This window comes from Micrasema longulum, unplaced genomic scaffold (genome assembly GCF_059751315.1).
Source record: "Micrasema longulum isolate JH-2025_06_02 unplaced genomic scaffold, ASM5975131v1 h1tg002603l, whole genome shotgun sequence".
In the NCBI taxonomy this organism is placed as follows: Eukaryota; Metazoa; Arthropoda; class Insecta; order Trichoptera; family Brachycentridae; genus Micrasema; species Micrasema longulum.
In genome coordinates, this window is record NW_028279738.1 from 31,009 (window position 1) to 50,947 (window position 19,939).

Genomic DNA, 19,939 nt, shown 5'->3' on the forward strand with positions numbered 1-19,939 from the left:
GTTGCTTAAATACTTGAAGCATTATTTTAAAACGTTGAATAATTCGCTTGGTATCGCTGTCTGAATAACCCTTATTTCGTTTATAAATATTTGAGGGGTTGAAAAAACAGCGGAGGAAGCTTTTTTTAATTCTGGGAAAACTTTTAAATTTTCTGTGCTGGCTTCAGTTTTTGCCCGTAGAATCTGCATTACTTTGCATAAACTAAATTTTTATAAACTCCTGCCTCAGTTTTGTTAATTTCTGCTTTTAATTAAGATTTATTGACTTACTGTTAAATTGAATTAGGAATATTTTGTTTTGTTTATACCTGTTCATGAAGAACATAACTCTGCGGGTGCTCTCGATGGCTGCTCTCAGTGGCGTTAATTCCCCCTCATTACAAAATGGTTGGCACGTTCGTCGACTTGAGATCCTCGGTTCGATTCCTGGTAGCGGACTTAAAATATTGATGTTCGAGGTTTCCAAAAGTGCAACATTTCATTGTTTCTGCGTGCTTTAGTTAAATGTAACAGAAGATCGAAATACGTTGCATTTGGTTTACCAACACAGTGCCTTATGCGCCACTGGGTCTGGAAAAGTGATACCTGGAATAAAGGATTGTTGATTTTCCATTATTAAAACAATAACAGATTACCAGTAACATAAAACAAATACTTAATAAATTACAACGACCTAGATTACTCGTACTAACATTAAAAGGATTATCACTCACAACTGAAAAAGATAAAATAAACCAAATCATTAAATATTCAATACCCAAAACTGGCGTGACCTTTGCTCATATGCATCTCTTCTTTATCACAACAAAAGCGTTTAATGTTTTGGAAAAGAAAAAGGAAGTCGATGAAGAAGTTTATTATATACAAAAAGTTAAATGAATAAAACAAAATAGAAAAGAAAACTTGTGAACCAAAAAATACACTGGTCAAAAGAAGAGATTGGTCAAAATTTTGTTCTAAAAAACCATAAATATGTATCAAAAGATACATACATATGTAAAAATAATTAATTAAAAATAACAGCTGTTTTTTTTATTGGGAGATAAGGCTTGCACATATTAACATTAATAAAAAAATTAAAAGTACATTATTTTATACGTTTGAAATGGTGAGGAATATGGGATCAGATAATGAGTTTGGAAGGAGAGAGAAAGCGGAACCAAGGAGAAAAAAAGAGAAAAAAAAGGCAGTAAAAACTCTAGGAGTTCAGGATTCTGAGGATATTTATTAACGTTTCAGGCGTTTCTTGAAGGTGCATTTATAAATAAAATTTCAGGTTTTAAATAACGGTTTGGGCTATGCAAAATAAAAGTTTTACCCACCACCTAAACTTACATCATGAACCCAGCATATTTGTTATTATAAATAATTTATTATAACTTATGCCTTTTTTATATTATTGTTACAGATGTCCTAATATGGGTTGCGCATGCGCCTTGGCACGCGCTGTAGCCTTCTCTCTCATGCTTTGTCAAGTGTCAGCATTGGCTTCGGATATGTAAGTTACGTTTTTTTTCATATTTTTTAAGGTGTTCAGTCTAAATGATAAAACCAAGTTCTACGATTATAAAGTAATAACCAAAGAATTTAAAATAATAGGTAGAAATATGGAATATTTTGGAAGAAAATTTGACAACCGTAAAAGCATAGAACATGAGACTTAAATGTAATTTGAGACGAAACTTCCGCGGCACATAATATTACATGTGGTGTCATTGCTACTCAGGCAGCACTGGCAGTGTCCTTCCAAAGTGTTTGCTCGTGAACGTATAATTGCTGTCAAGAGGAAATTTAAACAAAGTAATTATTATTTATTGAGAAATTGGCGTTGTTTTTAATTCAAATGTATTTCTGAATTACATTTGCCTCAAAATTCTATTATTAGTCAAAAAACTTTAGTGATTTAAATCGATTTAAAAATACGATTTCGTGAGGCACTTTTCCGTAAACAAGTAAACGCCATGTTTGACACTTTCAGCGTAGGTTGGTAGAGTAAAACTAAAAATTTGCAGAAATGAAAGCATTTTTTTGGAAGGTAAATTGAGACTATGTCTCAAATTAGGTACATAAGTCTCAATTATTAAGTCTCAAATATCTACTAATAGTTATGTTTAATAATTAGGAAAAAACTATATTATTTTATAAATAGGTACGACTACAGTAGTTATTTTATTACAGAAAAGTACAGACTGTGAAGATAGTGTATGCATTTTAATATTTGTTTATTGTTCTAGCGTGTCTCAAATTACGCAGTTTTTTAAATTTAATTTTTTTTTTAGATTTTTGAAAGAAATTTTATTTTGTTTTTGATTGGATTTTTTTATATGATGACGTAAGCGTTTTAAATTATACCATGTATTTTGAAGCTGAATTTTTTTTTATTTAATTTCTCCAATTGTGCATAACATTTTTACAATATTATTCGTGGAAACTGAATATTTTTTTAATTTTTATTGTCTCGTGGTTAAAGCATTAAAATGCTACATGGAAAACTACGGCTTTCTTATTGTGTCTCATGTTTGCAACATTTGCAGGTTAATTGGGACAGCAACAAAAAAATAAAAAAGGAATTGAAGTATATTAATATGTCCATATATGTGGTATGTTTCTTTTACCTGAATAATTGACTCAAATTTGTGTTTAAATTTGAAAAAGTAATGTAAAATATATAAAAAGATAATAAAGTCAGTTGAAAATGAAAACTGTCTCAAGTTGTATGCTTTTACGGTACATTTTCACTCTGAAGTTCTCCTCGAGTATGATCATTTTACGCAAACGTTAATTTTAACATCAATTATTAATCTAAGTCATGGGTTAAATAATATCTTTTTTGTCTATAAAGGCACCTGCAAGATCTATATGTTGCTCAATCGCAATGTCCGCACTTGTTGGTAATTACCAACGCGATTAAACTTCTCATGGTGATTGTTTATCATTTAAGCAATTCCAATCGAACATCGATTAAAAATTATCCATCGGGAATAATGTATTTTTTAATATTGCCACACTTTAACCGTGGCAACACCTAATATTAAATGTCATCATTCGAAATATTTACGTTTTGCGACATGTGTATCATTTGGCGCCGTTGAATTATTTTATTCATGAAATATAAAATACTCTTAAACTGTAAGTAAAATAAATTTGTTTTTTAAAGTTATAATTGCTTGTGCACAATTTATCATGCGCTATATCGCGGGTAAATTAATCGAATACCATCGTGATCGGTAAAGTTGTTTAAGGGCTTTTTGGTGATAAACATTGAGCTGCTGGCCTTTTATAAAAATGCCTGCTTTTGAAAAAGCGCTCTATATTAAATAAGGAAAATTATAGTCAAAACAAAGTATTTAAATTTTTACTAAGCAGCTATTGTGTTACATGGGACAATACAAATATCATATGTTTGATTTAAGCAATTCCTGTTTTTTATGCATTTAGATTTTCACACAATTTTTACTTTTAAAAATGTAAAACACGTGCATTTATTTTTTTGGTTAAGCCAATTCATTTTGTAAGGTCAGCTTGTTTGCCTACCATGCAAGAGGCCTCGGGTACGATTCCCGACATATTTGATGTGAAATATTTATTTTATATCAAATATGTAATACACTAGAATATTTCATAGTTCCGGGACTGGTACCTGAAGCGTAAGACTGATCATCATATCTTCATGTAACAAAAATGATCAAGATACGCTGCTTTTGGTGTACCGAGGCAGTTCCCTATGCACCATTTGGTGCTGAAAGGAAATGATGATTATGATGAATTTATAGGCCTTAAGATAGATTCAGGAGTGTGAAAACCCTTGAAATATTTTATTATTCTTCCTATAACGTTAACATTTGCCTTATACCTAATATAATATTAATTTTTTAGTATGCCATGAAAAAGCTATAAAGAAATATTAATATTTCGAATTTATTGTTTATTGTTTTAAAACTGATTGACATCATACAAAGTTTGACAGTGAAGCTTTGTATGTTTAAGATGTAGATACTTTTGCTATTGGAGATTATTATGCCATCATAATATTAAGATGTGCCCAAGGGTTCCTGGCCTGATATGTTTTCCCAATGTAATGTCTTTAAAATTTTGTTTTATTTTTACAAATAAACAAACAAACAAACAAACAATCCTTCACGCCGTTTCTCCGTAGGGGTAAGCAGAGAGGATACAACACAATATCACTCTGTTTTTGCATACAGACCTCGCTTCATCTACATTCATACAACTGTCCATCTTCAAGATTCTGATCGACTTAATCGTGCCATGTCTTTTTCGGTCTTCCTCTATTTCTGTATCCATCAACATTTGCATCGTAGATCCTTTTAGCCGTTCTTTCGCTGTCCATTCGCTCTACATGTCCAAATCAACGCAGCACCCTTTCCTTGATTCTGTCGATAATGCACGTCTCAGCCTTAGACAGTTCACGGATCTCGACATTTGTGCACCTATCATACATAGTTTAACAAAACATTCATCTGAGGGATCGCAATTCAACAGCATTTAACCAACTTTTATCATTATTTTTCCAATTCCATACTTCGCTACCATACATTAGAGTTGGCACTAGAACTCCATTGTGAACTGTCAGTTTTGCCTCCTGCGATAAAAATTTGTTTGCCAAAGTAGATTTTAGTGCACCGTTTACCTTGTTCCAGGCACTAACCATCCTTTTAAAATCTTTTTCAGTCTTTCCTTTCCTAGTAAACATACTTCCCTGATAGACAAATTCTTCTACCTGATTCAGAATATCTCCGTTCACACTGACTCACATTTGGTTATATTTTCATCCCTTTCAAAAACCATCACTTTCGATTTATCAACATTAATAAGCAAATCGCTTTTTTTGTATACATCCAAATAACATAACAGTTATTTTGATAGGATAAAAATGAATGAGTAAATAAATAAAAAATAAGTTACATCGGAACCCGGCCAGATCCCTGAGACTAACTAAAAGATTTAGAAATCATGAATTTTACTACTGATTTTTTTATTCGTGCAAAAGTAGTCAGTAACATGGCTTTGCCCGTTTTATGTAAAATACCGGTGCAAAATTAGGTATTTTAGAATTGAGCGGCGCATGTCAGAATTTCATGGCAGTTGATGAAGCGAAATATGTCAGAAATGTCTTACCAGGGAAGAGAATGTCTTCTTATCATACTGTATAACAATGTGATCCATTTTGTTGCGATTATAAACGGTTTATCGTTTAAAGGGAAATTTCAACTTTGATTTTTCTGAATTGTGCTTGAAAATATCAAATTGTGTACATGATTAATGTTTTTTATTGTTGATATTCGTAATTTTTTATTCGTTTAGTTTTCATCAATTTCAATGAGTTTGAAAAGTACACATTATTTCTTCTTTATCAGATTATGATTATTGTGTCTACATCGAATACTGGTATTTTAACCCAACCATTCCTGTAATGTAAGCGGCGGAGGCGTTGCAAATTGCACTAAATTAATTAATATCTTGGCAACTGCTATGAATATTACCACGAATTTTTTTGTAATATTCAAGTTAACCTTACTGATTGCGCCACTTGCCTGTTGGCAGATGAATACTCGAAAATTGGTCTGGTTCGCGGGTGTGTTATCTTTATCTACGTTGCCATTGAACCATAATACAATAAATGCAATTCCCTACCTTGTACTAGGATTCTGACACCTTATTGTTTGGAACTTCTCTCGCGGCAGTCAGGATCAGATCAGATCCTGTGGTCAGGATAGAGGGACACTTGACGTGGTTCCTTGATTATTACACGACTCAGTGGACTAAGTGAGTTATTGATCGCAAAAATAACTTATTTGCGATCGCGGTGAGAATATCAAAAGCACGTGCACGCTGACAGTTCGGTTATTTTATTTTGTTCTATACATTTGAATAATGTTGAATATTGAATATGTTGGGCCGGTGACAAAAATTTAGTACCTATCCACAGTAGACATCGCAACATATTAATCAGGGCTCAGTAAGCAGCAAATAAATATATTAACATATTACAACAGAGATGAAGAACATTTAAGAAAAGGTAATACAGAAGTCTAGGCATCCACAGGGCTTATGACCTGTCAATGGCTGGTTTAAGGGGCCACTTTACACACTGTGTAACATTCACCATTCTGCCTATATTTGAACATCTATATTCCTTCAATTCTTTCATCTGTTGATGTTTGTGAAGTTAAAGAGCTGAAACCTTTATTTATGCAGGTGAGATTCATTGAATTGAATTATTTCACCTACATACTAGGCAACGCCTGAAAATGTTATTTTTTCAATTTCTATACTTCTTCATGGACCAGGTAATTTATCAACAATATTTTTCTATATTACCTTTTCTTAAATGTTCTTCATCTCTGTTGTAATATGTTAATATAAACAGCTCCCCAGGGAGCTGAATCCAGTCCTTGTCTACAAAAATTTGGACAAACTCAAAATATTGTAAATAAATATATCGTGTAACAGACATACATTAAATATGGCGTAACCACTTAAATAAAAATAAAAAAATCCCATATTTAGGTTTATTAGATAATTTTGAATGAAATATTTTTTCCATCAAGATCTTAAAAAATGACCAAATATTGAGTACCCTGAGACAAATGTATAAAACATTTGAGAGAAAGAGATGTAATCATATTACACATATAATTTCAATAAGATAAAAAGAGACAGTAATTATCAGGCCATCATTTCTCAACCTCAACACAGTGACCCGAAGGAATTTTTTACGCAGTACATAAAAGTTTTAATACTCTTAGAATACTGATTTGTCTATTTTTTATTTATTATTAGACAATTTGTTTACATTTTATACACATATAAGGGTGGGCAAATTGCCTTGAGGCAACTTCTTCCTATCTACCCAAAATGTTCAGTTTAAGAAAATAAATAGCAGGTACATGGACGTATTCCAGATATATGTATCGTCACTTATTCATTGAAACAAAAAATGACTAAAAATCTACACTATACTATAAAGAGAGGAGGCCAAATGAGAAGAAAAGAAGGATGAGAAAGAAAAAACCCAAATATTCAGATATTGCCTAATATAAATAAAGAATATAATTACCGCCGGACAAAGTAACTCTGAATATATTAAAATCCATAAATAATTATAGGGCATGTAACCCCATTACACAAATGCAAGGCTTTAACTGTTCCAGTTGTATCGTTTTTTGATTGAAATCTTTCTAATCCAGTAAAGGGTTTTAAAGTTTTTACAAGTATTATATCTTTTAAAACCAGTCGGAGAAAATAAACAGAAATATTTTACAAATTTATTCTTCTGCATTGTTCGCCATATTTTTTTTTCTTAAGCCTATGGAGAAGAAAATATGACTTATAGGAAAAAATACATTTTTGTAAGATGGCGCATGGCAGTGCGAGTGGCGGTTACTATCTCGTGCTTATAGGGGAGACTGGGTCAACACTGTTGCACTAAGAGCAATTTTGAAAAAAACACATTTTAGTAGCAAAGTTTTGAGTACGTCCAAATGCTTGCAGACTAGCTGGATTTCCTCCCTAAGGAGTTATTCATATTTAAATTCGTTGCAAAAGAGAAATGCCTAGACTTACATATTCCCTTTTCAAAAATGTTCTCCTTCTCTGTTGCAACAAATTTAAATTAAACATTTAAGTAGTTTCATTATTTTATAATATATTTGATTCCTCAGCTACAATCACCTAAGCCTTTTTTCTTTTATTTGCTATTGTATTTTTGTTTTGTTTTTCTTGCGAAATACTATAAAGCGATTATTTTGTACACATTTGTAAATGATTTAAATTATAATGATTTCTCACGTGTATCGGCTTTTTTTAAATAAAAATATAACTTCACACGAAACGAATCTGAAAGAATGAATATCCAAATTAATATCTACTTGAAAAGCACTAAAATACTGTGATAACAAATCTAACAAAAAATACAGGAACATATCGTAAGCATACAAAAAAAACTAGCCAACTAATTTTTTTTAAGCTTTAGTCCTGGATCCTTTGGTAAAAAAAATCAAGTCCACCTATTTTTTAAAAGTTTTCTTACAAAATTTAAAATTGTATATATATCAAGTTAGTTTAGCAAGTTAGAGTAGATCTTATACAAAAAACATTGAAAAAATCAAAACACTTTCATACTAACATAATATCGATCGAGTAGCCACTCTCTTATTTTGCTCTTGTTACAATGTGAGTTGAATTTAAGTTCTTTTGGTAATAAATTAAAAATTCTAGGTACTAAATATTTGAGAGTTCTATTTCCATATTTATTACATACTTTTGGTACTACCAAGCCATCATTAGACGTGAAGCGTGTATTATGTTTATGTTTGAGAGGAAACTTGAATGTATTACTATTAAATTGTTCCAAAATGATGCAAAGCCACAGTAGTCCTCGAACAGGCAGAGTTTTGATTGTTTTGTAAGGGAGATCATTATTACTTCTTTGTTCGTAAATATCTGCAGGTACAATTCGCTTAATCGCTTAATATTACTAATCCTTCGTCTGTGTAAAGCAAAATAAACTTAGCAATAGCAAAACTATTCGTTTGCGACCATATAAAAAGTTCAATCTTGATTGTCAACAAACAAGAATTCTGACTTGGCTAGATTTCCTCATATGCTCACGATATATTTTAGGAACATTAAAAAGCGCTTACCTTAGATTAAATTAACAAATTTCAGTGTTTCGTCAATAATTTCGTTATGATCCGTCGTACGTTCTGAGATTTCTACCGTTGCTAACTTCACATCAGTGCCATGCAATGCATATGTTTTTTCCTAGACGTCGTTAGTAAAATTCGTCGTTAGTCGTTAGTAAATAAATATTAATATGGATCATTTTACTCCGAGATATCGTTTCGGACCAGTCTCCCCAACTCTCATATCTACCAGAAAATTCTCCAACTTTTGTAATCAAAGGGTATCTCATGACTGTATAATTTGTTTTAATATAAGCAAACGTAACGAAAGTGTTCTTTTTAGCAAAGTTTACATTCAAAACGTTTGTTTTCGAATGGAAGCATTTAAGTAAAATCATAACATTCCCTTCATTGTTTCACTGTAATGGGGTCAAGGTCACGCAATCTTAAGGTCACATAAAACATACATTAACTAAATATTATTGGGTCACGACATTTCGTTACCAACGGAAATATCTTTATGTTGCTTGAAATGTTTCGTTTTACGATGGTTTTCATATAAGATATTAGTTTAATATTCCGTTTCCTTACAATGTTTAATTTCAGAATGTTTATCTTCGTATTATTCTTATACTTAAAACAGGTTTATGACAAGTTTATATTTAAAATAATTATTTTGATTTTACATATTATAGTGTAAAATTTAAATAATAAACTTTCTTTCAAAATATCTACTGTAATGTTATTATTGAATTTTTTTTTAAAGGTGAATTAAAAACAAGTTAAATTACATACAATGGGTTTGAATGTGAAATAAGCTTATGTGTTATTCCCAGTTGGTGAACCAAGTAAACGTTTTATTTTTCAACGCGCGTTTATAATTAAATTAAATAAGGGGTGGTAAAAAAAAAATAACAGTTGTTTTAAAATAGATATTCTTCAGAAATAGCTGAATTAGTTTCACAAAAAAAAATAACTCTTACGTGGTTAAAAAAAAACATGAGGCCACCCCTGTTTCTATGAAAAAATGTGAAACTGTTTCTTAAATGACAGTTTAATAGTTTTTTTATTGATAAAAAAAAATATTTTAGTGTTCTTATGTATAATCTAAATATTTGATTTTGAGGGCCATTTTAAACGAGTTGTAAATAACTTAATATTCAACAATTGAAATCAAGTTAGGGTACAGTGGGATTCGAACCGTGGGCCTTTGATCCGTGAGTCCGAGACACTAGCCACGGGACCACAACCCGACCTTAGTTTTGTAAAGTTATTCAAATTGTGCAAGATTTTTAGCTAACTCTGCTCTAAAGTTTTATTCAGAAAATGATTTAAAAAACTGTTGTTTAGAAACAGTTTTAAAAAGCTATTATTTTAAAACCGTTTTAAAAAAAATAATTAAAACGGTAACTGTTACTCCTACTTCTTTTAAACAACCAAAACGCCCCTCAATCATTCATATGAAAACTTTTTGTTACGCACACAGAAGACGAAATTACATAAATGTCGAGAATTGAGAATCACGTTAGGCTGACATAAGCATTATAGACTAAATCAAGAAAGAAGTTCTTCGTTGGTTTGGATATGTAGAGTGAATAGGCAGCGAAAGAAAGGGGTAAAAATATTTATAATGCAAATGTTGATGGATGCAAGAAATCGAGGAAGACATGGTATCACCAAATCCAACAAATACTTTAAGATGGACATGTCCAAAATCGGAATAACCATCAGAAGATGTATGAATGTAGTGGAAAGTAAGTTTCCAAAGACTATGTGACATGGCGTTCTGTCCTCTCTTCCTACCCCTATGGGGAAACGAGGTGGTGATTTGTTTGCTCGTTTGTTAAAACAAGTAGTGTTTACTTTCCAATTACAGATCCAATTACATATCTACAGATCATTAAATAAGACTAATAATTGAGGATTTCTGCTCGAGGATGATTTGCGATTTTAGCTTTTCATCCATTTTGACAAAAACAGATTTATTATTCCAGAAAAAAACGAAAACTCTTTTTGTGAAATAATGATGTTTGAATAAAAGCACGCATTAATAATTTTTTTATCAACAAATTTCTTTCCTTTACGATACTCGATATTGAATCAAACATTAAATGTATAATAATTTATACAAAAGTGGTTTTGAGAAATAAATATTTTCGTGTTGAAATTTACTGTAGAAATCAATTAAGATATTTCAAAAAATAAAAATTAATTTGTGCGTTTTTTCACTACCAATTTATAAAAATATGTTTATATTATTGTCATATTTTGAGTTCGTTCAAATGTTTGTAGACAAAAGATTGGATTTCTCCCCCTAGGAAATCTTTATGATTAACAAATAACAGCTCAGATGAAAAACATTTTAAAAAAGGAAATATGGAAGTCTAGCAACTTACAGGGCTTATGACCTAACATTGGCAAACCTTTATCGATGTAGGTGAGATTCATCTCGCTGAACTTATTTACTTACTGCATTAATCTGTTTGGAACGAATCAGTTTTATAAAATAAAGGTTTAAGTGTGTATTATTTTAAGGTGTTTTATGACGTTTTGTATCTAGAGTAACCTTTTAATATTGTTTTCAGATTTGAGGAAGGCAAATCAGATAAGGAAATTTTGGATAATCTTCTCAAAAACTCTCGATATGATAAAAGACTTTTGCCTCCGGTTCAGGGTAAGTTAAAATTCCGTTTAAATTTGAAAGCATAAATATATGAAAGCAAAACTAAAAAATACAGTATTATAACAATACATCTATAGTGTTATATTACTGTGAATTATTGGGGTATGTTAATGCTAGATTATCAATCAAACACCATTTTTTAACATTTTTTAAACTGTTTTATTTAATATTTTATGTTTATCATCACATTTTGTATGATTTTTCATTAAAAATACACTAACAAATAATTAAGTAGCGGGGGGTTGAAACCCGGCTGGATAATTTTCATTATTTTCACGTGTTAAAATTAATTAAATAATTTATTTGTATAAAGTATTTGTACAGACAATAGTTGAATGCAGATACGGGTAAGTATTTATTTGTTATTTTCGATCATTAGTTTTATTTTATTATTGTTTATATTGATTAAGTAGTAACTGAATAACATTTTGTCATTACCATTCTTTGGTAATATTAAAGTAATATGCATCGTTATTTATTATGTCATAATAAAGTGCATGATTTTATTGCTTTATTTTCTTCTCATTGATTTGCATCTCATATTTCACATAATATTGTTGATCTTTTTTACAAACATTTACAATTAATATGTATTTTTACAGCGTATAACTTTTACTGATTTAGTTTTTTCACTAATATAATAATCTCAAAATATTTTACTACACGATAACATCATTCAAGTGAACTTAATTATGCAAAAATCAGCCAGTCCACAATTAAAAAAAATGATATATTGGTGTTTTCAGGTGCAGTAAGGTCAATTCTATGCTTTGCTAAAAACTACCAGACCGCTTTCAAACAAAAAATCATAATAATCACTTTCTGAAAATAGTGTCGATGTCGATAGTGTGAGAAGGAATGCATGTAAAATTTAAAGCACAAAATTCAGATTTGGTATAACTAAAAATATTCACCCAAATAGAAAAATTATTTTTGATGAAATTCGGTAGAAGAATATTCTAATAATTTTGGTACAGTCTTAATCTTATGTGGTAGGACTATTAAAAAATGTTAATCAATATTAAAAACTAAGAGTTGGTCATTAAAAAAAAATTTGTGGTAATGGTCAACAGCTAACAGATCTGACCCAATAATTTTGCCCACACACTGACGTGTTTAAAAGCTTCCGGTATATAAAAAGGGAGTAACGTCATACAATGAACTCTTTTATAACCCTATTTTTGTAATTTAAATCAAAATAATATTCGATGACAAAAATACATAAAATAATGTTTATTCAATATTCTGTATAATACAGACTATTGGTTCAAATAAATAGGCTAATAATTATGTCATCTGGTATGTATGACGAACGGTTTTTTTTAAACTGAATATTCTGCAACTTTATTTGACTTGATTATTTTTAGATAACAAGTATAATTATACAATATTACTACTAAATAAAACTTTTATCTTATTAAATACATTTATTTACATTAAAGTTTCCCATTACGTAAAAGAAAAAAAACAATTCTTCTGCACATAATAGGGAGTGACGTCTTACAATAGTATGTTTATTTCATTTTTAATTATTAATATTTTTTGGATAGCAGTTTTTAATCAGTGCTACACAAAGAAAAATATTTATAACCTCATATTCTTAATTCTAATTTTGAGATGCCTGATAATAACTGCCATATTCAAACTTTGTTTTAGTAACTAAAAAATCTAGTAACACGACAGTTTACATCTAAAAATGTTTTAATTCGCATAATGTTATGAAACATCGCGCAAACTTAGTAGGTTACCCTGGAAATTTGAATCAAAGTTTCAATGAAAATATTACGAATTTAAACTTTTAAATCCCCACTGTATAAACTATTTTTATTGAATTATTTAAATTCAGCAATCGCACGAAATTTCCATTAATAAAATAAACAGTAGAAATTAAAATAATCGTGTTTCTAATTTAATATTCATCATAATGGGGGTAAGTTTTGGTACAAAAAAGTGCCTACTAAAACAGGAAAGAGGTAAAGATAGGTAGATAGGGTAGGTATGTAATAATTTCTGCTATATAGTAAAAACTTTTCGAGGTGAAATAAAGGAACCGACGTACGTGGGAATTATCCTAATTGACTTCTCAGGTTAGTTAGTAAGACAGTTTGGATTTTCCATTACGTGTTTTATGTTTGTATAATTTATTATTTCATTTCATTTGTAGCGAGTATATAAATATTAATCAAATAAACCACTCGTTCGTTTAAAAGAATTTCTTTTGAAATTGCTAAATCTTAAGATAAATTATTTTTTTATATCATCGATTCGATTCTCGACATACTTATTTGTCCTTCAAAACTTTCATTTGTTTACTTATATTTATACCGGGTTGTGACTCCGGGGCTTGTGTGGCGGACTCACGGATCAGAGATTCCAGGTTTGAACCCCTCTCTACCCCATATTGATTACTGTTTTGCTATTTACAACTCGTTGTAAATTAAAATACAGCGATTTACTTTAAATATTTAAAAAACATGTTCTAAATACTTTTTGATATTAATTACATGTGATTGAAAGTTGAACTTGCCAAAAAAGAGTCTGGCTCTTGTGTTTGGAAAGTTTGCAAAATAACATAAAAAAGAAACAAAAAATGCAAAACAAAATTATAATACAATAAATTAACAAATAAACAATTTTTAAAAAATTGAGAAAATATAACCCAACATGAATTTCCTTATACCCAAGATTTATAAAAAAAAATTAAACCAAAAATTATACAAGATTTAAATTAAAAAATTAACCTTATAATTATACAACATATTCAGTAGAAAGTTTAAATAATAAAACATTATACAGTAATACAACAAGAAAATCATAAGTACTGTTTCACACAGCTAGGCAAAGTGAACAAAAAACATAAATTAATACATAGATTTTGGAATCGGAATGTAGTCCCGTAACTAGAGTCACGGACTCTCAAATCAGAGGTCCGAGGTTCGAACCCCATCCCATTTTTTAATAGTAAGTTATTTACAACTCGTAAATGGCATCCCAAAATTGAAATATTTGGGTGAATTATATTATAACGCAAATATTTATTTTTTAAATTAAAAATAAAACTGACCACATGTATGGCAACTCAGTCAGATAGTAAATAATATTTTTATTTTTTAAACATGAATAGAAAACATGGCTCTTTGAAACATCTAAATCTCTACTGTATTATAAAAACGAAATATAATTGTAGACGTTTCTGCGTATTGCATTGTATAATAAATAAATAATTGATCAAAATTCCGTTTCACATCATCATTTATACAAATATCTTTTTAATTTTTATGTTTTTTTATTTCTTTTAGTCACAGTCATGGTAGACAAGGTGTCAGGAGTGAGCGCTTGAGCTAAAAATAATGCTTACAGATGCAGATTTTTGCTGCGGAATGGAAACGCCGGATGGAGCCGGTCCTGACCAGGCCTATGACGTCATGAGTGGAAGGCCACGAACCCACAACCGCGGTCCGCCCCTGACTATAATAATAATATTGTCGAGTTCATGTGAAAGTTGCAAATCGGTCTGTCAAGTTAACGAAATAGCAAAAATAAAATCTATCACACCTTTTTTAAATCACCACTATAATCATACGCTTTTTCTTACCGAATGGTGCATATGGCACTGCATCGGTACACCAAATTTAGCATTTCTCTATCATCTGTTACAGGAAGGCGACTAGTCTTACGCTTCAGGGCTGCTATTATTAATCTTCTCTCCCCCCTAAAGAGTAGTAATTTGCGAATTTTTTTTTAGTATGCGACCACACTTTGCTTCATATATGGACATACTAATGATAAAACGTCAAATAAATATAGCCACGTGAAATCAAACATAATGTCTTTCATTTAGAACATTATTGCGACCTTTAACATTACCCAAAACACTTGATTTAGTTGAATTGACCAAACCGAGTAAGCTATTTTCCATTTTTTAAACAGTTTTGTATATCATTTGACGTTTATTCATCAGTGTGGCCATATATGAAGTAAAGTGTAGTCACATGCAAAAAATAGAAATCCGCAAATTAACCACTCCGGGGAAGAAAATTACAGGGCACGAACATGCAAATATTTCATTTCAATTTTGCGAGGAATGGAACCCGGAACCTCAAGAGTTATAGGCGAGCACTCCAATCACCACGCTATTAGATTGACTTACCTCCGCTCCATTTCCCTTTCGAGATTTTTGCCTGAGAGTAGCCATTGACTCAAGAACACTTGTTCAGAATTTTGGTTCTATATTATACACAGTGTCATTACGCCCGGAAGCGGATACGGTTAATTTTGTTTCCGCTCGTTAATTTTCCACGATGTGCAAATCGCTAGCCCAAAGCAATAGTGCGAAATATTAAGATATTAGATAATAATAGTGTAATTCAAAACCGTCTCTAAATCTTGCAAAAACATATTTCAATCATACTACTTGACACCGCAAACTTAGCATTCTCCTTTGAGTCAGTGAAGCATAATTAGAAATCTCACAATTCTTTTTTCAAAGTTTTTAGTAAATATCTCAGTTACTCCTTTAATGGAGATTTCCAAGTTTGCTTCTAACACCATCATATCTAAAGAACATATTCAGAGATAATCGGACAGGTGTGCAAAGGGTCTGACTGAAATGAATTATTTTGAGTAGATTATAAATATTTTCAGATAGGTTAGCTAACTATCTAACTTCGGTATTTTATTATTAGAAAACATTAGCTAATTGACAAATCTGTACCTTAAAAATTGAAAATTTCGGGATTATCTCACTGTTGCTTTGAGATTAATATGTTTCATATTTTAATTCATGTATTCCTTATAAATAAATGCAAAATTTCACAAAAATGGCAGATTTGCAGCATTCGTACGGACCTGACCATATTTTAAATGTTCCTATTCCTACTTCTTCTTTTTCTGTTTACTCTCTCTTTCTTGGTGTTATTTCTATTTTCTTCCTCTTCTTATATAGATATATATGTATTTTTTGGTTTTAAGTGTTCCTCTTTACAGGATATGTTTGTGTTTGCTTAGGATGTGTGTTTAGATTTCATGGTGGACGATTTATCCAGCATCTTTTTACAAGTAGCGATAAATACATAGAAATACATAGCACATAACTTATTTCTGCATTCGAATAGTAAATAAGTACTTGATTTCATTTAAATATTCCAACAAAAAAATGAACAACATAAGAGCTTCGGTAAAAATAAATTCTTTATTCAAACTTTTAAAATATCAATGGCCCCCAAGAAAAGTATTGAAAGTGAAAATTTGTTAATATCACCAAATATTTTTTTCATTTATTTTACCGATAAAAAATCATTTAAGTACCTTGAACTTTGTAAGTTTGTACTTAAGGGAGCGAAATAGACAAACAAGGTATACTGTGGGCGTAATTAATGGCATAAGTAAAGTATTTAAATATTTTTTAAATATGTACGGTAAGAAAAAGAAGACAAAATTAGTATAAACAACTTATTATTTCTATACGTAATACGTGAAAATAGATAATCATGCCTTAATTTGGGCGTAAACGTTACAAAATGCTTTACTTGTAGGGACAATTAAAAGTATTTTTTCATTGCAATATATATTTTTTTTAATACACGTTCTGTCATTTACTTAAAAATTCATAAATTTCATTGATTTTACCGTGCGTGATTTTCATATACATTTTTATAGAGCAAACCAAGTAAATGATAGTTTTCTATTAAACGCAAAAATGGTCTTTAAAAATTTAGTCTGAGATAAACTTTGTAGCCAAACACAAATCGTGTTGCTTGAGGTATTATTGATACATCTACCTACGAAAAACGTGTTTTTATGCATCGTATAAAATACCTAAATCACGCATGCGCACTAGTACTCATTAAAAGTTGCATAGTAAAAATTTAAAAAATAAGAAAAATGTCGCAACTGCAATATACAAATTTATACTTGGAATACTTTTTTGAGGACCAATGATACGTTTGAAATTATTGCATTTTCTTTCCAAAAGACAGTCAATTCATCATAAAAAATAATGAGACTATCTCATGATTGGCATGAGACTGTTTAATTTATAGTTTTTGGCAGATGTCTAAATACTGGCTCTAGCTGATTACTGTTTTCTGGGTTACTATGCCATGTGATAGTTTTTATTTTGGCTGACGTTTTGGACCGCATTGCAGTGTCCATCATTAAAACGATGTAATATTTATTGATGTTGAAATCTTATTTTAGTACAAATTTCTTCAGACTCAATTAGAAAAACTACGTTGTTCTCGATACTGACAATATATAAAATTAAAACGTGTAATAAAATGAATGCCAGAAACAACAATAAGAGTCGAAACTGCCAGTTTACAACTTCGACGATTCACCTTTTCATTCCATAAAAAAATGTTACAATTTATATTTACACCTGAGGATGGGTAATACTTATTACCCGAAACTAGTCGTGTATTTAATGTAATAAACTCTTGTGTGGTAAATTTACAAAGTGTTTTATTTTAAATAAATTTGATATTTGTATAGCAAATCAATAAAAAATATTTATCTAGGCGAATTCTTAACAACCAAAATGAAAAATGAATCTTGTATCAAATGAGCCTCAGATTCTAACCGTTTTTTTTAAATATTTTTTTATATTATTTTCACTGCAGACAGACACCGTGGCGCAATTGGATTATACGGCTAAACCGTTAAACTGGCGTCGCGCGTTTGATTCCCGCCAGTAGCAAAAACAAAATCCGAGAAATATTTTTCCTCAATTGGTCTGGGTCCTTTGGTGTATTTAAAAATAAATTCCTTCAGTATCCTCTTTTTTTACCTGCTGACAAGCCTTTAAAATAAAGGCTTGCAGGTTATACCTTTAATAAAAAAGTTTTCACGCTACTCTTCAGGCATTGTTAGAATTAGAATATTTCCTGTGATATTTTTTAAAGTAATATTTGAAAAAAATTTCATTCCCAATAGTGTATTTCTAATGATACCATCGGATGAATAAATACACTCGCCTGTAGCAGAATCTGCTATCTGTCAAATACATACACGACAATTCACGGTATGATAGTTTAATATGTCTATTTTGCGCTTCCGCTGATGCGACCGCCGCGTTTTTGACAGCAGCTTTGACATTTTGATGTTACAATAGAAAATCTGCTAAAACCGCTGTTACCAAAGATTTATGTGACATGAGTACCGTCAAACGGTCCCTGAAACATATTTCAAAATTGAAAAAAAGATGGAGGTATTTATTGGACATGTAAATTTAAAAATTCCTTATCAACAGTTTATTTCTTGATATAATTATGTCGAACCGGGTTGTAATCTCGTGGCTAATGTCGTGGACTTTTGAACACCACTCTACCACAGCTTTATGCCATTTTCTTACATTGAGTTATTAACAACTTATGGAGCGTGGCCACCGAAATTTTAAAAAATCGATAAATCGTAAGCCCGCAAATATTTCCTTTTATTTAAAAAAAATATAACTCTAGACATATGTATTTAACTTTTTTCCAGTACATTGTAAAAAAAGTCTACACATACTAATTATATATACCCAATATGCAGATCGAAAGTTACTTTGTGACGGGTAAAACAAATGGGGATCATGAATCATGAACGTACTTCATCAATATAAGCAATCCCCTATCTGCATGTCATAGAACGAATACTTATAGTGATAATTGAAGACATGAGTGGATAAAGGTGTTGTTTTTTAAATATTAACGGCAAAATTGCCTTTAACTAAACTAATAATATGAACATATTTGGGTTTTTTTTTTAAATGCATTTCTTTTTACCCGAGATTTAAAAAACAAAAATTAAACCAAAAAATCATTTAACACATTGAGTACAAGTAAAAATAAATGTTTTAAAGGATTATATAACAAGAAAATCGTTAAGACGCTGTTTCATATAATAATTATACTACATGTTTAATTAGTATTCAGTATCTTTGAAAAAGCTCAAAAAGTTTGTTCTATAGGAGCAATACTCTACATTAAACATATCCGATACGTGGGAATAATCTGTTTAATACGGCATTACAAGTATACACTGGCGTGAATTTTTACAATAAAACGGTGGCACTAGTCTAGTAATTCTTCCAGGCACCCTGAAGTTGATGAGAGATAACAATTCGGAGCAATCCCATACTGAATTTACAATGTTGGAAAAAAATGATAGGTCGATAATGTTTCTTCTATCGTTAAGTTTTGACAAATTTAATGTTTTAAATGTGCAAAAACAAAAAACCGAGGTATCTGCGGTTAAAGTTTTGAACCCCAATACAATTATTGATAAAACAACACCTTTATTCGATCTCAAAATCGGTTTTCTGCTACTTTGTAGTTGCATTTATCTAATAGGGCTGTACACAAAATCTTCATTTATGTAAAAAGGCACATTTTTTTAAATTTGTGCCGTAACGCCTTCATTCACTTATGTCTGCAATTACTTCTTAATACTCGTTACGTACTTTCATTAAAAATCAACAATTTCATTTCTGATTTTCTAAAAGGATTTCGTTTAATATTTAAGATAAAGTTTTTACTCTAAGTACATTAAAAGTCGAACTATATAGTCGTAATAAAACAAAAATAAATAAAATTAGGCCGCTATCGAAGAATGAGAGACAAATAAA

The 19,939-nt window shown here is 30.4% G+C and overlaps 1 protein-coding gene across 3 annotated transcripts in view; it reads left to right on the forward strand.

Moving 5' to 3' along the window:
- Positions 1-19,939, forward strand: part of pHCl-1 (pH-sensitive chloride channel 1) — an 88,971-nt gene that overhangs the window by 28,031 nt on the left and 41,001 nt on the right. For all 3 annotated transcript variants that reach the window (XM_088240799.1, XM_088240800.1, XM_088240798.1), the window contains exons 2-3: positions 1,409-1,498; positions 11,234-11,322. In XM_088240799.1, the coding sequence (XP_088096925.1) occupies positions 1,419-1,498; positions 11,234-11,322 (169 nt within the window). In that variant the 5' untranslated portion in view covers positions 1,409-1,418. The remainder of the gene's footprint in view (positions 1-1,408; positions 1,499-11,233; positions 11,323-19,939) is intronic.